The following is a 23,527-nucleotide window of genomic DNA, read 5'->3' on the forward strand; positions in this document are numbered from 1 at the left end:
GGGTATTGGTGGTTTAACATTAGGCCTGTGGTTCTTCCATGCCTTGAAAATTGCTGACTCACAGTATATATCCCCCTATTCTTCACGGCAAGAGTTGATGTCTCATGATAAAGTCTCTTAGGAGATATCGGGGGGTTTTTTTTGTTTTCTTGGTGACAATTATTAAATATTCAAAAGCTAATTCCTAATGTTTAGTTACTGTGATAAACATGCTGACAGATAACTTACCGGTAAATATTTGCCTAAATTGCTTTCAAATGGTTTTGCTTTATGTTTCCTTAATTCATAAATATCCCTGAAGTTCTCTTGAACCTTAGAGGAGATCTTTTTAAGTCTGATTATAACACCAGTGCATATATTCTTAGGTAACTAAGAGCCCCTTTAAAAAGACTTTTAGCTTGAAGACTTCAAGTCAGGAAGGGGAAAAATAAATAAATAAAAGGATTTCTGAGCTCACTATTCATTGATACTGAGAATACTGGCTGGACAATTAAAAAAAAATTTTTTCCTTCCAGTTTTATTGTGAGATAATTGACATCTAGCCCCATATACTTTTTTTTCTTTTTTTTTTTTTTTTTTTTTGGCAGGGGGAGGTAATTCAAATTTATTTATTTATTTATTTATTTATTTATTTATTTATTTATTTATTTATTTATTTACTTTAATGGAGGTTCTGGGGATTGAACCCAGGACTTCGTGCTTGCTACGCACACATCTACCACTGTGCTATACCCTCCAATTTTTTTAAATGTAGCCAAGATGTATGCAATTTTTAAGATACCTAAAAGGCAACTCGAACACTAATTCTACCACCCAGGTTGGCCCGCACGATGTCCTCAGCCTGAGTAAACTTTAGACAGCCTTCTTCCTGCCTCTAGGCCCCTAATCTCCCTTTTTCTTGGAGCATTTACTTTAGAAAATTTGTTCTTTCTCTGCCCCCTTTGAGATGTGAATCTTTTTAAAAGCTTCTTGCCAGTTTTCCAGCCCAAGGCTTTCTCCAGGACCCGGGAGCCATCTATCTGAAGTGTAACCATTAGGAAAACAGCCCCCAGGTGCCCGCGTCTCCGTGAGGGGGTGGAGCCTAGCCTTGACAGGTGCCACTTAGCGAACGCAGGTGGCCTACCTGCAGAGGAAAGGGAGGCACTTGACACGCTCAGGAATAACTCCATTTGCTCCATCTCACTGACCAGCCCTCCCCCCTGAAGCCCTCCAGGACGCTTCTCCCAGCTCAGCCCAGCACTCCAGCCCCTCCCTCCTCTGTTTCAGCTGAATGGAGTTGGCTCTCTCCCCTATTACAATAGTACTGAATAAAGTCTTCCTTGCCCGTTCAGCTTCACCCAGTGCAATTTTATTTTGACACTGTGATCCCAGGACTGGAGATGACTAAGCTTTCAGTACTCACAGGCTTACCATCTTGACCGGGTTGTCCAGGGTAGCCAGGGTTCCCAGGCTGTCCGGGGTCCCCCTAGAGAGGGAAAAAAAAAAAACTTCTCAGCACAAAACCACCAGCCACACTGTTTCAGGCAGAATCCATCAAGGTTCAAAGCCAATTTCATTACCGGGAGCTTTTATATATTGAGAAAACAAACAAACAAACAAACAGAAACAAAAACCAGAAATCTCAAAGTAGGGTTAGAAAAATGACACTATATCTACCTTAATAGTGAAAGGCTTTCTCTTATGTAAAACTTTCAATGATTTAATTCTGTGAGCATGACAGATATACCAAGGGAAGTACTTTTCACTGGTGTAAAATGTCAGTATTTATGGCAGGAGATGTTTTTTAGAATTTGGAATAAACTGCACAATGTCACAGCAACCACGGTTTCCATGACGGCAACCCTTCACTCAGAAATGTATAGATTTAATTCTGTTCTTAATGTTACACTACAGATATCAGTGACCTATGATGGAATAATTCAGTTCATGATTCTAAAAAAAAGAAAAACAGTGCCCAGGACACGCGATCTCACACGTGGGACTCAAGTTGAAAGCTGTACAAGAGTTATTTCGTTTTACTGTCAGTGCATCTCTGCCTGTATTTATAATCTCATTTTGACTCCTAAAATTCAAATATTTTCATCAGAGCGAGGCCCATGCCAAACAACTCTGCCCAAGCCCCATAGTCCCTGAATACGTGTAATACCAAAGAAATGACCTTTGCCACCACAAACTAGAGCTCTCCAGAGGATGTTATTCCGTACAGCCTGGCAACGAGCCCGGGTACATTCTGCGGAACTGCAGCACGTTGCACGATGGCATCGCTCACACGCACCCCAGTGATAACCCAGTGGTGTTAACCGAACACCAGGCTAAGGGTTCTCGCACGGAGCCAGATGTGCTGGTCTGAAATATGACTTCAGGCTCCTGGGTCGGGAGGTTTGTTCCTGAAATATAACTGGAAAAGTGGAAAGTACTATGTGAACTCTATTAAGGAGCCAATGAAAGAGGGATGGGCTCTTCGCTTGGGGCTGCCCAAGAGGTCGAGCCCGTGGAAAGGGAAACGCCATTTTTAAAAGAGATAGAAAAAGACTGGCTGCAAATCCAGGGAGAAGAATGACACAGAAACGTGTAATTTCTCGCTGAAGAGGTACATTTGTTGACTCTGATCCAAAGCCGTCCAGCGTCAGCAGGACACGAGGGAGCAATTTTCCCGTTCTCCAGGGTGTTCAAAGTTTTTCTTCCTTTTTTCAGAGGACTCACATTCATTTCTGGCCTCCCTGCCGTCCTTCTTTAACCGTGTTCAGACTGGACTCACTGGCTTTCAACAAACCCCGTCTTTGGTTTTCTCATGGGAAGATGTTCTTTCTTTTCCACTGAAGAGTCAGTATGACAAGATTTCTTACAACCGCACCTCCCTTGTTCACACATCTTCTCCTGAAGACTTTTTCTACTGAAATGCGACAGTGGCTCCTCTGTCACTGACCACTTATGCACAACTAGCATCTTCTCAAAGTTTTCCCTTGGTGGGTCCTCATTTCTCATTTGGATTGAGACTTCTTGAAAGCATGTCAACATTTTCTACTTTTTTTTCCTTTCTTCCTTTTTTTTTTTGGACAATGCTGGGTTATCAAACAGAGGTTCAGTAACCATTTGCTGATTGCTTCCAATCAGATCTCCTGTTAATGACCTCTTGACTTGCAGAATATTATCAGCAAAACCCAGCCTATCAGAACGATCTGAGAGGGTTTAAATTCTACTACGATGAGGCTGAAATAAAGCTTTGGCACAAGGAGAAATGGGATTTGTGTTTTTATGATGCATAAAAGTACAAAATAGACTTAACGATAACATTTTAAAAGAATCAAAATGAAGTTTCCAGGTTGGGGGAAAAAATTACCTGCAAGACAAATCCAATGTGACTTCTTAAGGACCGTAACGCTGGCCAACAGCCCCAAGAGGGAAAGTGATCTCTTTTGCAGGTTCTATTATTGCAGGTGTAGGTTTTATTGGTTATTTTGACTGTTGCTCCACTGGTTTGTTTGCAAAAACTCAGGTAGATTTGCTGTTGTTTCCATAAAATTGGAAGAATAAAGTAAAACTCTAACTGACTTTGAAGACAAGGCCAATTAGAATAAAAATTCAATTTTATTACTGTAATAAAAGCTGACACCCAGTCTTTACTGATTGTTTATTATATGCTAAGCATTGCTCTAAGAGATTTACATGGATGAAATAACTTGATCCTCACAATAACTCCACGAAGCAGGTAATTTTACTATTCTCATTTTGTATATGTGAGAAAACTGAGGCCCAGAAAGGTGGGGTAACTTACGCAAGGTCACACAGCAGCAGCAGAGATGGGACTTGAGCTCAGCTAATTCGGCTGCATGCTGATTTAATTCATGCTCCTAAACACTATTCTCTCTGCCCACATCAAAATACATACACTGATCAGAACCCAATCTGGGGGCAGCCAGCAAATTTAACATGGAAAGAATTTCCAAATACAATAAATCAGACATATGACCTATTATTGTAAAACCGTGACTACATTTCCAATCTATTTTCTTCTACTTTAGTTGAAACATTTGCAATTTTAAAAAATAAGTATTCAGCTGAAAAGCAATCTTGACTTATGTTGAACTGACTCTGCACCATGGGATTTCTGAGTTGTTGACAGGGAACCTCATGGACTTAGCTAAAACATCCCTGCACGTGGCCTCTCAAGTGTGCAAGTATGAATAATTAAAGTGAGAAATGGCTGGGCTTGCAAAAGTCAGCTAATATTTTAAGATGCTCATTCTAAAACAAATGTCTCCTAAGCCCAAATCCCATGCTTATGAGCTCTCTTCTCAAAACCCTGTGTCTCCACCAACCCTCTTTGACTAGAAGGAATCCACTTCGTTTGGGAAAATTAACAGAAAACTCTGAATGCCCAGTGGCCCCTGAAATTTTCCAAAGGTTTTTGTATTTTAGACAGAGGATACTTTGATAAGCCAAATGAATCTTTAATCGGTAGAGTTATCAGGGTGAAACAAAGGGCATGAGCAGGAACAGAGTTGCAGAAAGAGTGGTATTTCAGAGCAAATAAGTTATTAAGAAATGGCTCCGACAAATATATGCATGTACATGCATGACTGGGACATTGTGCCGTACACCAGAAATTGACACATTGTAACTGACTGCACTTCAACTTAAAAAAAAAAAAAGGTAAAAAATAAATAAATACTTTTAAAAAAAGAAAGAAATGCCTCCTTCCTAAAATAGAAAGGGGGGGGGACGCTTTCTTTCCACTTCTGCACTAACAGATCAAACACTTAAGATTACATCAAATGCGGGGAGTTTGTCCCCACAACCATTCCTGTAGCTTCAAAGTGGGGGAGAAGCAACCACTGGCATGGATAGATCTTTTGGAAGGGAGCTGGTTTGCAAATTGGGGATTGTCTGGATCTTTTGTGTAAAACAAAGGCGTTCAGCACAGCTTAATCGGCAGAGGGGTGAGTTTTAATTTTTTCAACCATTTCATAATTCATTAAATAAAAGACTATTACTATTCAGCCCTGCACTAGCCACTGGAATTCCAAAGGAGAATTCAGTTTGTATTAACCTTCAGTGTGAAGTACTTGTGTATAAAAATCACTCTAAGAGATTCGTGAATTTAATCATTCCCTTTGTTTGACATTAGGGACATAGAATGAGCAAGCCAGCCTTATTCAGGGGCTCACAGCCCAGTGACAGATAGATTTTTCTATGTTTACTGGAAAGTTAAAATGCCATGATACATCTAAGTGTGGGACACCAGAGTTAACCTGGTTTTGCAATAGGGTTGTCATATTTGTTGGAAATTGAATGAACTTGAAGATGACTATCTTAGAATAGGTACTTATCCACCCATCGACCCAAGAATTTCTCCTCTGTTTCAGTCTCACAACTCAACTCTCAGCTCCCAGAACTCTCTTTCTGGCTTATCAGAAGACTAGAATGTTCTGCACGGGTAATTCTGTTGAAGGAAATGTGTAAAACTTTCCTGAGCGCACCTAACAAAAATGGCCAAGGAGTCTCGGTCAGATCTATAGTAAAATCACCTCATCTGTTTCAGATCTGATTCTGTGGAACTAATTAAAACCCTATCAACTTTCCAGGCCAGAAATTCTCTAGAGGAAGCACACCTCAGTGTGTTGCTAGGGCTTCTGTTTTTCACATCCAGGTCCCTGAGGCGGGTAAGGAACCACCTCCAGGGGGAAAGAGCCCTGAAAGGATGGAAGACTGTGTGTGTGTTCCTGTCCTCCTGCCAGGTTTTCCGAAGAAAATGGAAAGCAGATTAAGCAGGCATGCCAACTCGAAGACTGGTGGAAAACTGCGATTTCACTTAAAGTAGGAGGTGGCAATGGGGCTGGATTATGACTAAGAAAAGAGAAGGAAAATGAGGAACACATGAAACTGGGAAAGGCCGAAAAGCAGAGGCTTTACCAGATTAGGCAAAGGGTGTGCTAAAAACTTGCTATAGAAACATATGCGCATAAACATCAGCATCACTGTGAGACACCTAATAAACCACTGATGAAGAATCAGGAAAGATCAGACGCATCTGGTGCGGCCGCTCCCAAAGCGGGCAGCCCCCTGGAGCCCCTGGGGGTGGCCTGAACCTCACTGAGGGGCTGGAAGATGCTCTGGGCTTGGAGGTCAGAAGTGACGGGACTCTGATTTCCACATTGTATCTCTTGCAGATCAAATCATTTCTATTTAATATTCCAGGATGAATCAGCTGTCTAAATATGTTTTAAAAGTGTGCTGGTGGGTCACACCAGGCTGCCTTGCAAGGTGTATTCTCCCAGGAGCATCTTAATCGGCATGTTTCATTTCTGCCAAGGCATCTTAAAAACACGGTTACTTTAACAGAAGAACATTTGCATGAACTTTCCTAAATGCAATCTAAAAATAGTTTACAACAGTAAATTGATTATAATGTATGGACATCAAATTCTAAGCCAAATAGGTTTACTTTGAAGGAAGTACTGGATGTGTATTTTTATTTCTTAAGTTGCATTTCTTTCTTGATTTTAACAGCTAGGTATGAAGTAGGTCATGAACCAGCACCCGAAAAATGGATGGAGAAGCATATACAAAAGACTGGAAGAATTAAATTATCCCAGGTCAGCAGTCTAAATGCTGAAATGTCTTAGTTGTGATGACTGAAACTCTCAGAAAATTCCACCTAAATGAACATTATAATTCATACTTATCAAAACTGATTATGGCCACTTCAAGTAATAGGTGATCAATACACAAAACAGTCTTTCTGGCTAGGCAGTCATACTTGCTTTCAAGTTAGACACTATTTTTACTTACATGCTATTTTAAAATAATATTAAATAAGCAAGATTTATCCATAATGGACAAATCACTTCACTTCACAGCATCTTAGGCTGAGCGTCAACTTGTTTAAAAATGTTTAGCCATTCATATTTAATAACATAGAAACCTATTCAGAACATTTTGTTATGTAAAATGTAACTAGTTATAAAATAGTATGCACATCACAGTTCCAATCATATACAAACGTGCACACAAATAGGTAAATATTTACTTACACACATACACACATAAATACATATACACCGAGATAATATATATACACATACACAAAGATATAAATGCAACTGGGACATACATATATATGAATATGGCTAAAAGAATATACTTCCTAAAAGTAATTATTACATTATTAAGTGAAATAGATAAATGCACACACACGCGCCTCGATTTTTAGAATGGACATCCAACACATCATCCAAACTAACTTCAAATTTTTGCTTCATTTTTCTACCTGAAAATCAGTTTTTCAGATTAAAAATTTAGACATTGAAGGATGTAGAACATATCTTAACCAATGCCCTTTCTTCAGTTTTTTTCACCCGGTTATAAGGAGGTACCATTCTTGGGACACGGCAGCGGTATTTGAGGGAAAAAAAAACGCACAAGTAAATTAGTGATGCTCCCTCACTTAACTGCGGTACCAGTCTTAGGTTCAAAAGGAGCTGCACATTAGAATACACTTTAAAAAAAAACAACTAAACTCATGTGTTAAACTACTGTAACGTATTAGGCAGAAATTTCACAGCAGGGCCAACGGTGATGGGGATTTTGTCCTTGCTCAGCTCTCGATCTGACAAAGCCAGCACGTGAGGTCTTACTCACTTTGGGGCCTGGCAGTCCTGGTTTTCCCGGAGGACATACACACGGGGCTGCAGTTGAACCTACATCGCTGGGACCGTTGAGGCACTGAAAGACAAAAATGGACATTAAGCCACACGGAAAGACGCAGCTCGACGTGTTCGCGTGCACAGGTGTGTCTGTAGGTGTGTGAGAAATGGTAACCGTGTCGTACACTTACTATCCAATTTTTATTTATCCAATTTATAAGCCAATAAGTAATTCCAAATCAACAAAAAAGCTATGCATACTAAATACACTGAAACTACATGAAAATGGGTTCTACGTATCTAATATACTCACAATTGATGGGAGGAAGACAAACAGCCCCACAATGCAAATACTACCTTAAGGAGAATAATCGTTTCCAGGCCTACCTCACCATTCTGAAAGAGAAACAGCAACAAATGTGTTTTAAAATACGTTTTTAATTGCAGTCCTAAGTTAGCTTCCTAATTTACATTCTCTTGTCCAGGGTAGAGATAAATGATGTATCAAAACCAGCAAGAGATAGAACATGTGCTTGCCACCGTCCTAAAAAACTATTTATTTATACGTTATTCCTACATTTAGATATAGGATAAAGGAAGGAAATTAGCAATAGTGAAGAATTGGAGGGAAAATGAAAACATCAAAGATTCTTAGCGTGACGGCCCCGCAGGGCAAAAATGCCACAATGAGGGACTTAGACGCTCTCTTGAACTTTCTGGAAACCATCAGAACCAGAGAAAAAGCCAAAAGGCATCTAACTAAGCAAGTCACAGATGACACGCATTCAATTTTATGCACTTGACTTTCGGAGAGCATCTTGCTGAACAATCTATGTCTTACCGAATAACACAACTTTAAATAGGTTAATAATCTTTCTGAACAATAACAAATTAGATCAGGAAAGGAGAAGGTGGGAAGGAAGATGGAAAAGTAAATGAGCCAGAAGTCACACCTGAGAGTAAGGAAGGGGCCGTGAAAACACAGAAACGTGCTTGTGAGAACCCAGAGTCCCCCATCTCATGCTGCACTTCAATTATACGAGGGGGTAAAGGACGGTCATAACGTTGATGGAGAAAAAGCAATGAAACAAGTATGCATAACGCACTCTCAAAATGCAATAACTTAATGGTCTTAGGAGAGATTTATGTTCCAGGTTATAAGTACTTAAAATAAACATTATAGTGTTTAAACAAAAGAGACTGATCATCCAAGTTATAAGTCTCTACAATAAACGTTAGAGTGTCTAAACAAAAGAGATTTATATTCCAAGTTATAAGCCTCTAAAATAAAAATCAGTGTTTAAACAATTACCTAGGTAAAAAAAACCCAGAATGAATCATTTCTAAACATTCCCATCTTTGATTTTATTATAGATCCCTTAAATGTCCTGCTCTGTGGCCTCAAATTTTCAGAACATGTGGATTCGTAAGTTGTTCAGTTTGATAGAAAAAAAAAGAAGACAACAGTATAACTGTACCAACTAAAGGAACCATGTAGGGCACAAAAATCACTGAGAATCCACACTCTCAAAAAATTTTACAACGTTCTACCTTATCTGCACTAGCAACATATGCCTTTTTTTTGTGCCCAAGGGAAAAGGGATTTAATCATACACACACACATTTATAATCAGATCCTGTAACATTTCAGCTTACAATCTTTTCCTTCCTAATGCATTAATAAAAATAGCTAAATTAATAGAAAGTTGCTTGTGTCCTAGAAATACAAGAAAATCTTACTTGGCTAATGGCAACAAAAAGAAAAATTTACATTCATTATGGTTTAAGAAAACGTGCTGGGGAACAGGAAAATGAATCCTTTTTTTTTTTAATTGAAGTACCATCTACTCTTCAGAAAATCGTGCCATGTTGAGGTATTCTCCCCACACGTTTAATGACTCCTAGAAATGGATTTCACACACTAGACATTCAGACAACAAATTCTATTTTTCTAAAGCAGGAACAGCCCTGCTTCACTCAAGTAATGGAACAATCATAACCCAAGACAATGGGAGAATATGTCCTGTGGTCTTCGTTTGCACTTGAAGAATAATTCATTATAATTTTATTTCAGTGATGAACCTCAAAATATGTTTTAATCGATGCAGTTTCATTTGCATTGACAATTAAGAAACAAAAGAACCCCATATGTTAAATGAAAGCTCACGAATTATCTGCTTTTTATCGATTGCTCTGAAAGACCTGAAGCAAAAATTGGGAAAAAAATCATCCGTCCTACTCACAAATCCAGGAATCTCACATGCCGTCTCCCGGTTGTTCTGTTCTGGGTCACAGTAGATTCGCAGCTTTTGGACATCAAACTGGAAACGTAAAACCATCCCAATTAAACTGGAGGCACAAGCAAACTGTTTCACAAAAGCAAACTCGGATATATAGAAGTGGCCACTATAATTAGCAATCGTGTAAGATTTCAATTTAAGCTGAAACAATAAAAATACAAAATGTGAATACTTAACATACAGTATAAAGATGTGATACCACAGAACTCCGAAGGAAAACTCGCCTGGCACCAAAGACAAGTCTCTGGTTTCTCTGGGAAACCCATGGAGCTTCTGTTGTAGCTTTACATTAACAGCTAGTCTAGAGAGCATTTCATGAACCACTTAAAAGCTCTCCCAGGCTTTCTGTGTTTAGCCAACATGTCCCAACATCCCTGATTGCACAGGGTGGGCTCAAGAAGTCACCTTTAGTTTCAGAGATTCAGTCGTTGGCACGGAGTTCTGTATGATGAGTACTCCCGGCACCTGCCACTCTTTAAATATTTACTATAATTTGATATGTGACATTAACATATAAAAACCATGTGTATAATCATACATTTGAATATGTCACCGTCTTCCCTTAATAGAAAACAGAGTGGGGAAGACATACCTTTTCAAATACAAGATTTTTCAAGAAACGGCTATCTTTTACATACACACTTCACAACCCACACATAGATATTCTAGTTTAAAGAGAGAACTAAAAAGGTCACAGTTTTGTTCATGAAGAACCCTGACATGCATTAATCTAATTGTATCCTCACAGCTGCAAAGACATTTTTATAACTCCCTCACTCACAGCTTTAATCCTATTCACTTTTCCAAATTTATGATATAATCTATGCTTCTCCTGGGAAATATGAAACTAACATTTCACGAGAACATAGAATTCAACCCTGAGCCCAGGGGAACGGATTTCTATGAGTTATTATATTAAGTTTGATTTTTCATTTTCATGCACACACACAAATATGCAATTTGACAAACGAACTGGGCCACATGTTGCTTAAGCTTCTTAAAGGCAATCAGTTAAATACAGTTAAGTGCGATACACGCTATCACAAAAGCTCCGTTCTATACATGCGAAAAGCAGATGATTTTTAATCCACCTGAACAGTTTCTTCTTTCCCAGAGTACTTTCCGATTTGGGTTTGCCCGCTGATGAAAATCCCTAGGACTGGATGCAAGGGCTTGTCTTCGATTTGTTGATCATCGATGTAGAGAGTTACATCTTGCTCTGTCACCAGGAGACGGATCTGATGCCAGCCTTCATCAAACAACGTCTACAGGAAGAAAATATGGAAGATTTCATAAGTAAAATCCCTTACAATCTGTCGTTTTCTTTGTTTCTATTCCTTTGCCATCAACCATAAATCCACACTGCACAAACTGGCTGCATTACATTCTAATTCATCCTGATCCACGCTGGGCCTCAAAGGCCACCCACCAATGATTTTATGACTCCCTCGTGGAGCTCCCATTGCATAGCCCAAAGCAGCTGGACCAAACTATTTACTGAAACAACTCCTTCCAGGTCACAAATGAGTTCCAAAATGGTCCTGATCCAAATGGCTTCTCTCATTCCCTCATCCGAAGTGCTCTGTAACTCGTCCATGCTCTTTCATAGTCGCAACTTCCACGACTCAAACCATCTTGATCATTTCATTCCTTCTTCTCCAACTGTCCCTTCTCCATCCTTCTGAGGGCCCAGCGCCCTCCATCTGCCCTTTGATGAGGGTGTTCCACACAGGTCTGTCCTTCACCTTTCATTTTCCCTTTGAGTGGATCTCATCCACTCAATTATTCCTTTTATGGAATAACTTCCATCAACAGCCTGGACCTCCTTCCCACATGTGGTACCCAGAACTCTAACACCGGCTAGAATCTTTTCACCAGGATGTTTCACAGTCAGTCTGACAGCGTGTGTAACAAGATGAACTTGAACTATCCCCCCAAACTTCCTGATTTCCCCGGGATAATAGTGTCCATATGCCTTCACGTCCTGCCCCTTCCCTCCGTTACTAACAACTAGATACAAAATTCTACCAAGTCTGTCTCTTAAATATGACTCAAATTCACTTCTCCATTTCCTTTCTCATCACCATGAGTTAGGTCCATAGCTATCTTGCTTTATCTGAATACTTTTCAAACATACCTCTATCCTTAACCCTTCCTTCTCCAAGTCATCCTTATCACTACTAGAATTAACCTCTCTCATTAGAGTTTTGTCAGAGAAGAAGCCACATCTTATTAATTTCTATATTCCAGGACCTCGCCCAATTCCATGAAAGAGTCAAAAGTATTCTTTGCAAAAGAAGAAGGAAAAAAAGGTGAGGAGAGAGTTACTTTGACCATGACACGCCTGTAATCAAGACCTTTTGATGGAATTCTGCCACCCACTGAATGAAGTCCAAAACCCTTTGTATGGTTCCCAGGTCCCTGCAAATTAAGCTTAGGGCTTTCTAGCTTTTTCTTTCCTGTACCTTATACTCCACAAACACAGGGGCCACCACTTCCTACTCTCTGAACAAAAACCCTGCATTTTACTACACATGACTACTCAGCAGTGAACCACGGACTTACACGTCCTTATCTCTCTCCATCAAAATCCTATACATCCTTCAAGGTCCACTCCAAAAACCATCTCATTTATGAAGACTTTCCCACATGTACGAGAATCCACTTCTTTCACAGCTCCACTAACACGTTGGACTTCTGTTAAATACCAGAAGCACTGACTATCCCATCATAAGTTAGTTCCCTGAAGGTGAGAAATAGGCCTTATTCATTTGTCACTTCCTACAGAACCTAGCACATTGCCTTTAATGAGAATGGCTGACAATTTTTTTAATTTAATCTATTTACCAAGCGAAGAAATTGCATAAATACATCATTTCATATACAGCCTTGTCTATTCCCTAAATTACATAATGTACCATTAGACTATCATCATGAAAGTAATGATCAAAACATAATTGCTTTTACATTGCATCTGTCTTCTGAATACATTTGACCTGGGAAATACACTTTTACTTTCAATTTTGCAATTTTATTAAATATATGTTCCTTCGGGGGAAATAAAATATCTTCCTAATAAATGTGAATTCTGTACCCATTATCTACCTATATTTAATGTAATGACAAATATGACTTTGTCTCAATATCCTGTAAGACAATGGCAGTATAAAATAGACCCACAGGGACTTTGAAATTGACCAGACCTAAATTAAATTCCTGATGTCACCTCTTAGTAGCCGTGTTACTTTGAGCGGAACTTAATATCGTTGAACCTTGGTTTCTTTGTCTGTAAAATGAGAGCAATAACTTCTTCCTTGGATGGCTGTTATAATGAAATGTTCCTGCCACCTCGTAGCAGGCACTCAAAAAATGTTAGTTTCCCCACCCCTTAATCTCATACAAATTAAGAAATAAATTTTAATTAACCACTACATATAAAAATAGACAAAAAGTAAATTTGTTCTGTAGAGCACAGGGAACTATATTCAATATCTTGTAATAACCTTTAATGAAAAAGAATATGAAAATGAATATATGTATATAGATGCATAACTGGGACACTGCTATACACAGAAATTGACACACTGTAACTGACTATATTTCAATTAAAAAAATCTTATAATAGCCTATAATGAGAAAGAATATGAAAAGAAATACGTATATATGTATAACTAAATCACTATGCTGTACACCAGAAACTAACACAATAACATTGTAAATCAATCATACTTCGACAAAAAGTATTGAATTTCAAATATAAAAATAAATAAAATTTTTAAAAAGAAACACATTTTCTCCTTTTCTTGCTTTAACTTGGTAAAGCAAAGTTAAAATGTAAAGTCAGTATCTTTCCAGTCATGTTAAAATCATGCCTCTCGTCCCCTAAACCTGATGGCAATTCCCCCTGAGTACCAGAGTCAATAACCCAGGCATCTTTACCTTAACTCGAGGGTCAGCAAAGGTGACCACTTGTGAGCCATTAATTATGCTGGTAGTTGTAAATACTAATGTTTTATCCACTCCATTTAAGGTAACTGCTATTTGTGGCCTTCCATCAAAGGTTAAAATTCTCCATAAATCCCACATTTTCTTGACCTTAAATCTCTGAGTGGAGACAAAGACATAGGATGGAGGAAGACCTTCTGGGAAAACATTGCTGGAAAAAAGAACACGTATGAGCTTAAAGAATTCTCAACACATCTCCAGACATATCAGAAAAAAGCTGTATCAACATGTAACGTTTACCTGGTGAATTCTGATAAATCAACTTTTGATGTTATTTCATATCCCTTTATCTTTGTTGGCGAAAGTTGGATTCTTTTCTTTGCCTTCTTCTTGACACCCAAACCCAAAAGAATATCGAACCCCTTCTCATCACGAGCTGCCACCGGGATTCGTGTTGGACAGACAGATTCTACAAAGCAAAAGCAAAAGACAATCATCTAAAAGGTGATCAATCATGGGTTATTCAACAAGAAAGGAGACTCAAGGGAGGACTCTTAGAAAACATAGAATTATAAAATCTCTACATGCTCACGAAAGGATATAAATGTATTTTCAGAGAAAACATGTGGAAGTGTTTTTGGCATTTGAGAATGAAGTCTCATTAGTCTTTTTCCCCCAAAAAAGAGGATTAAAGCGAAACAGAAATGTAAAAGGAACCATTGTTAATGGATCGTTTTAAGGGCAGTGCTACGCCAAAATTTATAATTCACTATTTGAATATGAGGCAACCTAACACCTGTCAGCTAGGAGAGCAATGGAGCAGATTCGTGATGCTCATCCAGGATTTGCTGTCAGTCAGTCATGTGTTCTCGGTTAACACTCTTATATTTCTTGCATCTAGGAGATGAACTCTGATTGCTTTCTTGGAATCCCAGCATTTGAGGGGGAAAAAAATGTGTTGCTCTTTTAGTCTTTCTAGTTCTAGAAGTTTATAATCTTACAGTTCAATTACCTTGGTTCTTTCCCTTTGGAAAAAACTTAACTGTGGGTCCTTTCTTTTCATGGAAACTCTTTACACAGGACTATTGGCTCATCTATGATTAATTATATTATATATTATATTAATCATATTTATAAATGAATAAAGATTTTCCTTATGAAGAATCATGAAGGTTTACATTATACAGTCATCTGTAGAAATTATAAAATATCTTACGCTTTTCACTTCTCTGGGAAATGAGTGTCTCAAATTATGTGGAAAATTTTGTACAGCTGAAATGCTGTTCCTGTTATACCATAGGAATGTTGCAATATTTTCAGATTCTTCCAAAGCCATCACATAACATACACAATGAGCATGACTGCTTATATTTTATAGAGCAGCTAACAGAATAAAACGAGAACAAACTCCACTAAACAAACTTTACGAGAATCACTCTTACATGATGTTAAGGAGAGGGAAAGGTATCATATTTATAATACAATAAAAAATAATGAGATGGGTTTAATTAGCCCAAAACATACCGTCATAATGTGTACTATGGAATATTGGAAATAAAATAAAGGTTTGATATAAATAAAATCAGATGTATTCCTTGGAAGGGAGTGGGTATGTTTCCCTTCAGGTCTGAAGATGTTGAGTTGGGAAGGGACCTAATCAATCACACCCTTCTTCCTCTGGTAAGTTTTGAGCTAACTGATGGGAAGGTATAGGAACCAGGCAGAGGATGCTGGTTAGAGGTGTGACCCACTGAGTCTGATGAGACTCTGCAACATAATCAACCACATCTGTCGCCAGGCAACCCAGCAGGGCTGATTTATTCCCCACCCATCTCAGGAGCAGGACCTGGCCACTAACCTCACACATGGTCTAAAGAGGAAACAGAATACCACCTCCAGAGACCTGCTGATTCAAAGAGAAGAAAGCTGAAAAAATTTTGCAAACAATGACCAGCTACTTTTATCAAACTCCCTGGCCCAAAAACACACTTTCCCGTTAGTGGTGAGGAGTGAAAGAAGGTGAGGAGAGATCAGAAAAGTCAGTCTACATACTCCTTGCAGCACTGCTTTTCATTTTGAAAAATGAGAACCAAAAACCAAATTGCCTGAGTCAAGGGAAAAGCCAATTCAGGTGAATTTGGAGCAGAAGAGTGACAAATTGGACTTCAATATTGAACCATCTTTGCATTCTGAAATAATCCTTATTCTGATAAATATTAATCCTTTACGACATTACTGGATTTGCTAGTATTTTTTTAGCAAACATTTTCCACCTGTACTTAAAACTGGGATTTGTTATAATTTTAAAATTCATTTTAATAGTTTTAAAAGATGACTTACTCAAAAAAAAAAATAGTCCAGCTGAAGTCCCTCCACATGAAAACATAAGAAGCAGGGCATAAGTGTCTCAATAATGCTGTATTATGCCGTTTAAATCATAAATCAATAAAAGAAATTAATTTTTTTGTCATTATGATGCAGGCTTTGCTTTTGGGGGGGGGGGTAATACAGAATAAAATGAAGCCTCACTTCAAATGCATTTTGATTTAAAACTGCAAAAGAAAGAAGTTCAGCTGCAAAGAAAATGTGTTAAACATGACATCATAAGAATATTCAGATTTGAATTGCTCCTTTGATTTGCTTTACAAAAGAGAAGTTATAAGATGTTGGACAAAGAGCTCTAACTTTAGACCAGAACCTGAGGTTTTAGACGAAGCCTTTCTCTTAACCTCTCATGAACCTCTGGATTCCCATCTGTGAAATGAGAATAATGATCTCCTTCACGGGGTTTGTCGGAGGATCAAATGAGATGGTGTGTGTGAAACTGCCTTGTAACTCCACAACGGCACGCAATGGGAGGGGACAAAGCAAGTATTGTGTTCATCCCTTTTCTATAATAAAATCTTTTGTGCTGTACCCTAATCTCTAGAATTCTGTAGGAAACAGTGCGGCATGGTTTGTCAAATCAGGAATGTAAACTAATAGTCACAGTGTAGCCATGTTTTCATGACTACCTAGCACATCTCATTAGGGAAAATCTACTTAAATAATTAATATTTTTTCCAAGGAGTAATTTTTCTTCCCAGTTGGCTCACCTACAAGAACAACAAGATATCCTTACACATGGGAATTGAAAAGTAAAATGTAGTTAAAATGCTCAAATATATGGTTTGTATGCCTAGCTATGAAAGACAGGTAAAAGAAAGTTTCCACATATAAAATACTTCTTTGATCTCCAAACAACAATTTCCCCACAAACTTCCAGGGAAACAGAGGTAAATAATTAACTTCCCCATTGTGCAGAAAAAAAAACAAAAGAAATATATGTATAAATATACAACAGCATCCAGAGAGGGGCATGGAAACTGGAAATAAAAACTGAAACTTGAAGGTATAATTTTAAGGACCAGGAAAATAAAACGCTAAAAGAGAGTCAGCTGGGGCTTGTTATAACACCTACAGCAGGGTAAGTAGAACAATCTAGATAAACCAAGTTAATTTAAAGGAGTGTGTTCAGGAGCAAGGATGGGAAAAAAAAAAAAAGCCCAACTTGGAAGACCTAGGTTCACAACTGGTTCCCTACACGGACTACACGGCTACAATTTTATTTTCACTCCAATATGTTCAGAGAACATCCAGAAAAGGAAGGCTTTATGAGATGAGTACAGATTATCCCACTTATTTTAAACACTGAAGTCCAGTAATAATTGCTTTTCTGTCCAATCTCAAGGCTTAGCAGTATAAGTTAATTCAGTCTTCTCGGGATCATAAAAAAAAAATGTGTTTTATTTAAAAATCCCACCATGAAGAGGGACACAAAAACTGTATATATCTTGCGTCTAACCAGGGCAATCAAATGTGTCCAGCTACACCTTGCTACTTATAAGTTAATATAACAGGGCCACTGATGTACACATTATTCCAGAACATACCTAGCCTAGTTTACAAGTGCCTATTCAATCCAATTCCACACTTCCATTGCTTGTAAGTCACCTTCTGCAGAAGTCGCATATCTTATTGAGAACTGGGGAATTCTAACAAGATTTGTGGTCAGAGACCAAAAGTAACTTTACTGATGCAGCCCAATAAGACGTAGTTGTCTATGGTGCCTCTGGTGCAGCTCAGATCTGTGCAAGCCGACTTCTTTAAACTTTCCTGGGATGAACCTGGTTTTAATGGGAAGGCAAACATGAGGACACGTGCCACTGACACACATCCTTCAATGGTGTTCAGCGGCAAGTGATACACGTGCCTTCCTGAAGGTCTATTACACCATCACGTGCTTTAACGTCATGTATACATCCGTAAAAAAAGGAGGCACATGCACCACTGTTGCAATTTAGTGCAAAGATTGTGAAACTTATTGGAAATACAATAAAATAACAATAGCAAACCCAAAATAAATTATCCAAGCAGACATCCTCTTACCAGAGCCCAAATTCACAAGTTTTCTTGTCGCATTACAGATTGAATGATCTCATCCTCTTTTAATAGCAAGGAATCCTACTGCCTTAAAATATAGGCTGATCTGGAGTCAACAGTCCTTCATCAGAGGAAGATGTCCAGCAAACACATGGCCACCCGACAGTGGGACACAGTAAGCATAGATTTTTGACAACAGTCCTTACAGTGATGAGTCAATAGGAACAATAAACTCCAACCAGCCTTAGGTACAATTTGTGCACAAAACAGAAGTCAAAATCTTTTTCACGAGCTAAGTGGCCTCAGTAACATCGAATATATTATTTTTTAACAATAAGAAAACACATAAGAAATGGAAATCCACCCTTGGCTTAGAAAATAGTTAAGGAGAATACAGTTTTAAAGGCTTATGGGGGGAGGGTAGAGCTCAGTGATAAAGTGCATGCCTAGCATGCAGAAGGTCCTGGGTTCAATCCCCAGTCCCTCCATTCAAAAATTAAATAAATAAATAAATACACCTAATTTACACCCCCCCCCAACAAAAGCAAAACTAAAAAATAAAATAAAGAGAACTTGAAAACACTTGGAAAAAAAGGCTTACAAAATTACAAAAATAACTCATCTGTTTTTGCCATTTTTCATTTTAAAAGCATTGATTATGTGATGAAAATTTTTAAGTCAATCTTTCCTCTGACTGAACAGTATGGGTGGAGAAAGGTAATGTGTTTTGGCTTTACACATGTCCAGACAATAGTATGTGTCCAAATCCTTTAACTCATTCTTTACTCCTTCTCTTTTTCATTTTTAATTTGAATGGGAAGAGTTTTTGTCAGATATTAGTTATGCATCATTTTAACATACAAACTCTACTGTTTTTTTTTTTTTAACCAGACATCCAGGCATCTTAACATGTCCCTACACTTCTCTAGCAGACTGATATTAATGTTCCTAAAATGTGGTCTCGCTGACCTGAGTAACCAATAGGGTATTGTAGAAGTAAAGGAATGTGACTTCCACTCGACCATCAAAGACACTGAGCTCCCCTTTGTGCTCTTGGACCACTCACTCTGGAAGAAGCCAGACGCCATGTTGTAAGGACACTCAAGCAGCAACGGGGGGAGGTCCATGTGACCAGGAACCGAGACCTGCCAACAGCCAGGACTGACCTGCCAACCTTGTGAGTCACCTTAAAAGCAGATCCTCCAGCCCCAGTCAAGCCTTCAGCTGACTGCTGCCCCAAATGACATCTTGACTTCAATTCCTTAAGAGGACCTGAGTTAGGACCATTCAGCCCAGCTTCACCCATGTCGCTGAACCACAGAAAATGTACAAGATAATACATATTACTATTATGTAAACTGCAAAAACAAAATTTAAAAATGTAGTCTCTCTCCACCAAGGTTGGAGTCCATCACTTGGCATAAGATCACGCATCAAGAAAGTGATGTTGACAAAGTCAGGAAACAAACCCGCATCTGGGCCTGACTCCAGAGACAGGGTTGGACCACCATAAAATCATATGGCCTCAGGTGTAGCAAAAAAAAAAAATCAAGTGCTTTACTTTAATAGACACTGCACTTACTGACTTTTTAAAAAAAACATTTATTAAGATACAATCTCCATTCAGTAAAATGCCCTAATCTCAAGGGTTCAACAGCTCAACTGGCACATATGCATACAATCAAAGAACTAGCACCAGACAAGACAAGGAATGTCCAACACCTTGAAAGTTATCTCATGTTCCTTCACGGAGAAAAACCACCACCACCAGAAGCCACCACTGTTAAACAAATTCTATCCCCATTAATTTGTTTAGTTTTGTCTGTTCTTTATTTTTAATTTTTTTTTTGGAGGTGGGGGGTAGTTAGGTTTACTTAGTGGTTTTTGGAGAAGGTACTGGGGATTGAACCCAGGACCTTGTGTGTGCTAACTGAGCATGCGCTCTACCCCTGGAGCTATACCCTCCCCTAGTTTTGTCTGTTCCTGAACGTCATGTAAATGAACCAAGCAGTATCTTTTTGTTTTTTAATTTGACTTCTCTTGCTCAACATAATGCCACGTTTTTGCACATAACAGTGATTTGTTTTGTTGGTGGTGGTGGTGGTGTGTTGCTGTGAAGGATTCTACCGTATGAATTATACTATGATGTGTTTATCCATCTTCCTGTGGGTAATCATTGGAGCTGTTTCCAGTTTGGGTCTATTTTTAATAAAGCTGCTATGAACACTCTTGGATAGTCATTTGGTGAACATACAAATTTATTTCTCATAGTTAAGTATCTGGGAGAAGAACTGCTATTTCATAGGATAGCAGTATGCTTTGCCCTGGTAGATAATGTCAAAGGCTTTTCCAAGGTGGATGTACCAATTTTCATTCCAACTAGCATGCCAACTGTGACTTACAAAGGACGAAGCTGCTATGAGAATAAAGTATGTAATTAGTTGACAGCTACTACACACAGTATTTTAGAGAAAGAGAAAGGATGGGAGAATGAGCTGTTCATACAAGTTTTATCATTCCTAAGAAAATTATTCTGCACGTTTTCTTGTTTATTCCTTTCCTAGAAATAATGATCTTGCACAGCTGCATCAAGATCATAAACACTGTCAGCAAAGTCTGCATGCTGTAATTGGTGAATTTTCTGAATCATGCCACAGTTATTCTGCTTTTCCCAAACATCACTTTTTACATAAAATATAAACAGATTATGTTTCTTTATTTGAAACATAGCTCCAGCCTCTCTAATTAAATGAATGGAAAATTCACACTTGCGGATATACTACAAGCCCTTGACAATGTAGGTTGCCTCCATTTCAGATTAGATTTAAATTCTCGCAATCTACAGCTAGAATACAAAGTGATTCCTCTGAATACCTGAGGAGGCTTTAGGAACTAGTAGACTAGATCCTGTCCCGTCTGCCAAACCTCGCCCCACCTCCCACCCCTCATTTCTCCCTGCCCCATCTCAGTGGATGGGAATTCAAGTGTATGTGTACCAACAATGGGGAGGCAGAATGGAAGGAGATCAGTTTCATGTCAGGGCAGAGAAATTAATCACATATATGTTATGAAATCATGGAACCCAAAATACTCACCACCTCCAAAAACATCCCAGTTGTCCTGGCCACCACTCCTGAAAGGTGTATCTTTACCTTTTATGGCTTCTATCGAAATGCAAGTTAAACTGAGTAGGGTGGAGTAAAATATCAGGCCATTATTACCAAGTATTATAAGGCTTGAGTTAGATAATCAAATTATCCAGCAATCTCCAAGCCAAGGGAAAGGGGCGTACAAAGTAGTAGTAATTTTTGACGGGAGGAAAAGAAATTCAGGAGAAGCCGTGAGCAGCATTCCGAGTTAGAGTGCACCACGGTGGAAAGTGCTGGAGAGAAAAAAGCCCCAGAGTTGTAGGGGATGAGAGACACCGAAGTTCCACTCAGGCAAGCAGTCTTTATCTCTCTCTCTCTCTCTCTCTCTCTTTCTCAAAGAAGGTAAGCCCACAGTTACACAGTTAGTTGCCTTCTGACCTCTGGCTTCCCTTCAGTCAACCCCATATGCTCTTTTAAGAAGTAGATAAGTTTCCTGCTTCATCCAAAAGTCAAGATGGTGGGAAAACGGAACAGTAGGAACACACAGGCAGGTTTCGAGGGTCGGCTCTTTTAACTACCCACACCTGTGTACAGGTAAATTCAGCTCACCTGAATAAAATATGGGTCCAGAAACCCAGTCACTCAAGCCACAAGCTGTTGGAAGCCCTTGAAGGCATCTAAGTAAGGTATGAAGGTATCTTACAGAATACAGGGGAAATTACTTTCTTTTTCCGTCCTCATTCTGTTGTACCAAGCCCATGCCTGGCTGATTCATAAAAAGCACAGAAGAGTGATGCCACCGAGGTGGCAGAATGGAAAGTCCCAACCCACGTTCTCCAACTGGAACACTGACCAACAATGACATATGGACCAGAATTCCTTTAGGCGAGTTCCAGATTCCAGGTAGGAAAGCTGAAGGCCCCCGGCGAGGACAAAGCCAAGAAAAGCCTCACTGAAACAGGTAATAAGAGCACTATCGCTTCACCCACATCAGTCCCTCCCAAGATGACATAAATCAGCGCCCAGAGAGAGCGCACCAGCGCGTAATGCCCCCTTCAGGAGGGAACGAGAAAAGCAGAGCAGGGCATCCGATGCCCCAGCTTTCTGGAGGGCTGCCCAAGAGACCGGTGCCATTCGCACCTCACCTGCAGCACTGAAGGGACCAGAATTACTTGGATGCCTGGTGACTGGTGAGAACAAAATGGAGCAGGGCGGTGGCTTGTTGTGGCTGGCATGGTTCAGCGTGATCAAAAGACACATCCCTTGAAGCTTCTCCCGCAGGAAGAGAAAAGAGGGAAGCATGTACCCAGCATTCCAGCTTTTCAAAGGGCTGCCTGAGGGGATGATACTGGTCTTGCCTGACTAAGGCTGCTGACAGGGAACCAGCACACTTGGACACTTGGGGACCACTGAGAGCAAGGAAGAGTGCGAAGCTCATGGCTACAGAACCAGAGAACTTGGAGTGGTGCAGGCAGACCCCAAAGGCAGTGAAAGATTAAGAGCTACTGAAAAAGAAACCGGCCCCTCTAATTCACAATGGCTCACATCGTCCCAGAGAAATCACATCCATTTCAAAAAGGTTTCAGAATCTCCAGTGAGACTGATTGCTAAGGGACTTCTCCCTGTGCAAAGCCAGTGGGTAAAAACTGAGAGGGGACTGTTTTTTCAGATGTGTGAAACCCAAAACAAAGCTATGAAATACATGACCCCATCAAAGGAACAAACTAACTCCCCAGATACTGACTCTGAAGAAAGGGAGGTATATTATCTGATGAAGAATGCAAAATAACCCCATAAAAATGATCTATGAACTCAAGAAATGATGCATGAACAAAATAAGAATATCATATGTGGAATCTAAAACAAAACAGAAAGAAAGAAAAAAGAGGATACTAATGAACTCATCTACAAAACAGAAGCAGACCCGCAGACATGGTAAACAATTTTATGGTTACCAGGGGAAAGGGGGTGGGAAGGGATAAATTTGGGAGTTTGAGATTTGCAAACATTAACCACTACATATAAAAAGAGATAAAAAAACAAATTCCTTCTGTAGAGCACAGGGAACTGTATTCAGTATCTTACAATGACCTTTAATGAAAAAGAATATGAAAACGAATACACA

At 39.1% G+C, this 23,527-nt stretch overlaps 1 protein-coding gene across 2 annotated transcripts in view; it reads right to left on the reverse strand.

The window, feature by feature from the left end:
* Positions 1–23,527, reverse strand: part of COL21A1 (collagen type XXI alpha 1 chain) — a 163,733-nt gene that overhangs the window by 82,647 nt on the left and 57,559 nt on the right. The window contains exons 4-10 of one of the 2 annotated variants that reach the window (XM_031434482.2): positions 14,192–14,360; positions 13,886–14,102; positions 11,038–11,211; positions 9,890–9,967; positions 8,034–8,042; positions 7,642–7,725; positions 1,403–1,465 (exon numbers count right to left, since the gene is read on the reverse strand). In XM_031434482.2, the coding sequence (XP_031290342.1) occupies positions 1,403–1,465; positions 7,642–7,725; positions 8,034–8,042; positions 9,890–9,967; positions 11,038–11,211; positions 13,886–14,102; positions 14,192–14,360 (794 nt within the window). Of the gene's footprint in view, positions 1–1,402; positions 1,466–7,641; positions 7,726–8,033; positions 8,043–9,889; positions 9,968–11,037; positions 11,212–13,885; positions 14,103–14,191; positions 14,361–23,527 lie in introns of those variants that run through there. The other variant, XM_031434488.2, reaches the window with a different exon arrangement.

Source organism: Camelus dromedarius, chromosome 19 (assembly GCF_036321535.1).
Source record: "Camelus dromedarius isolate mCamDro1 chromosome 19, mCamDro1.pat, whole genome shotgun sequence".
In the NCBI taxonomy this organism is placed as follows: domain Eukaryota; kingdom Metazoa; phylum Chordata; class Mammalia; order Artiodactyla; family Camelidae; genus Camelus; species Camelus dromedarius.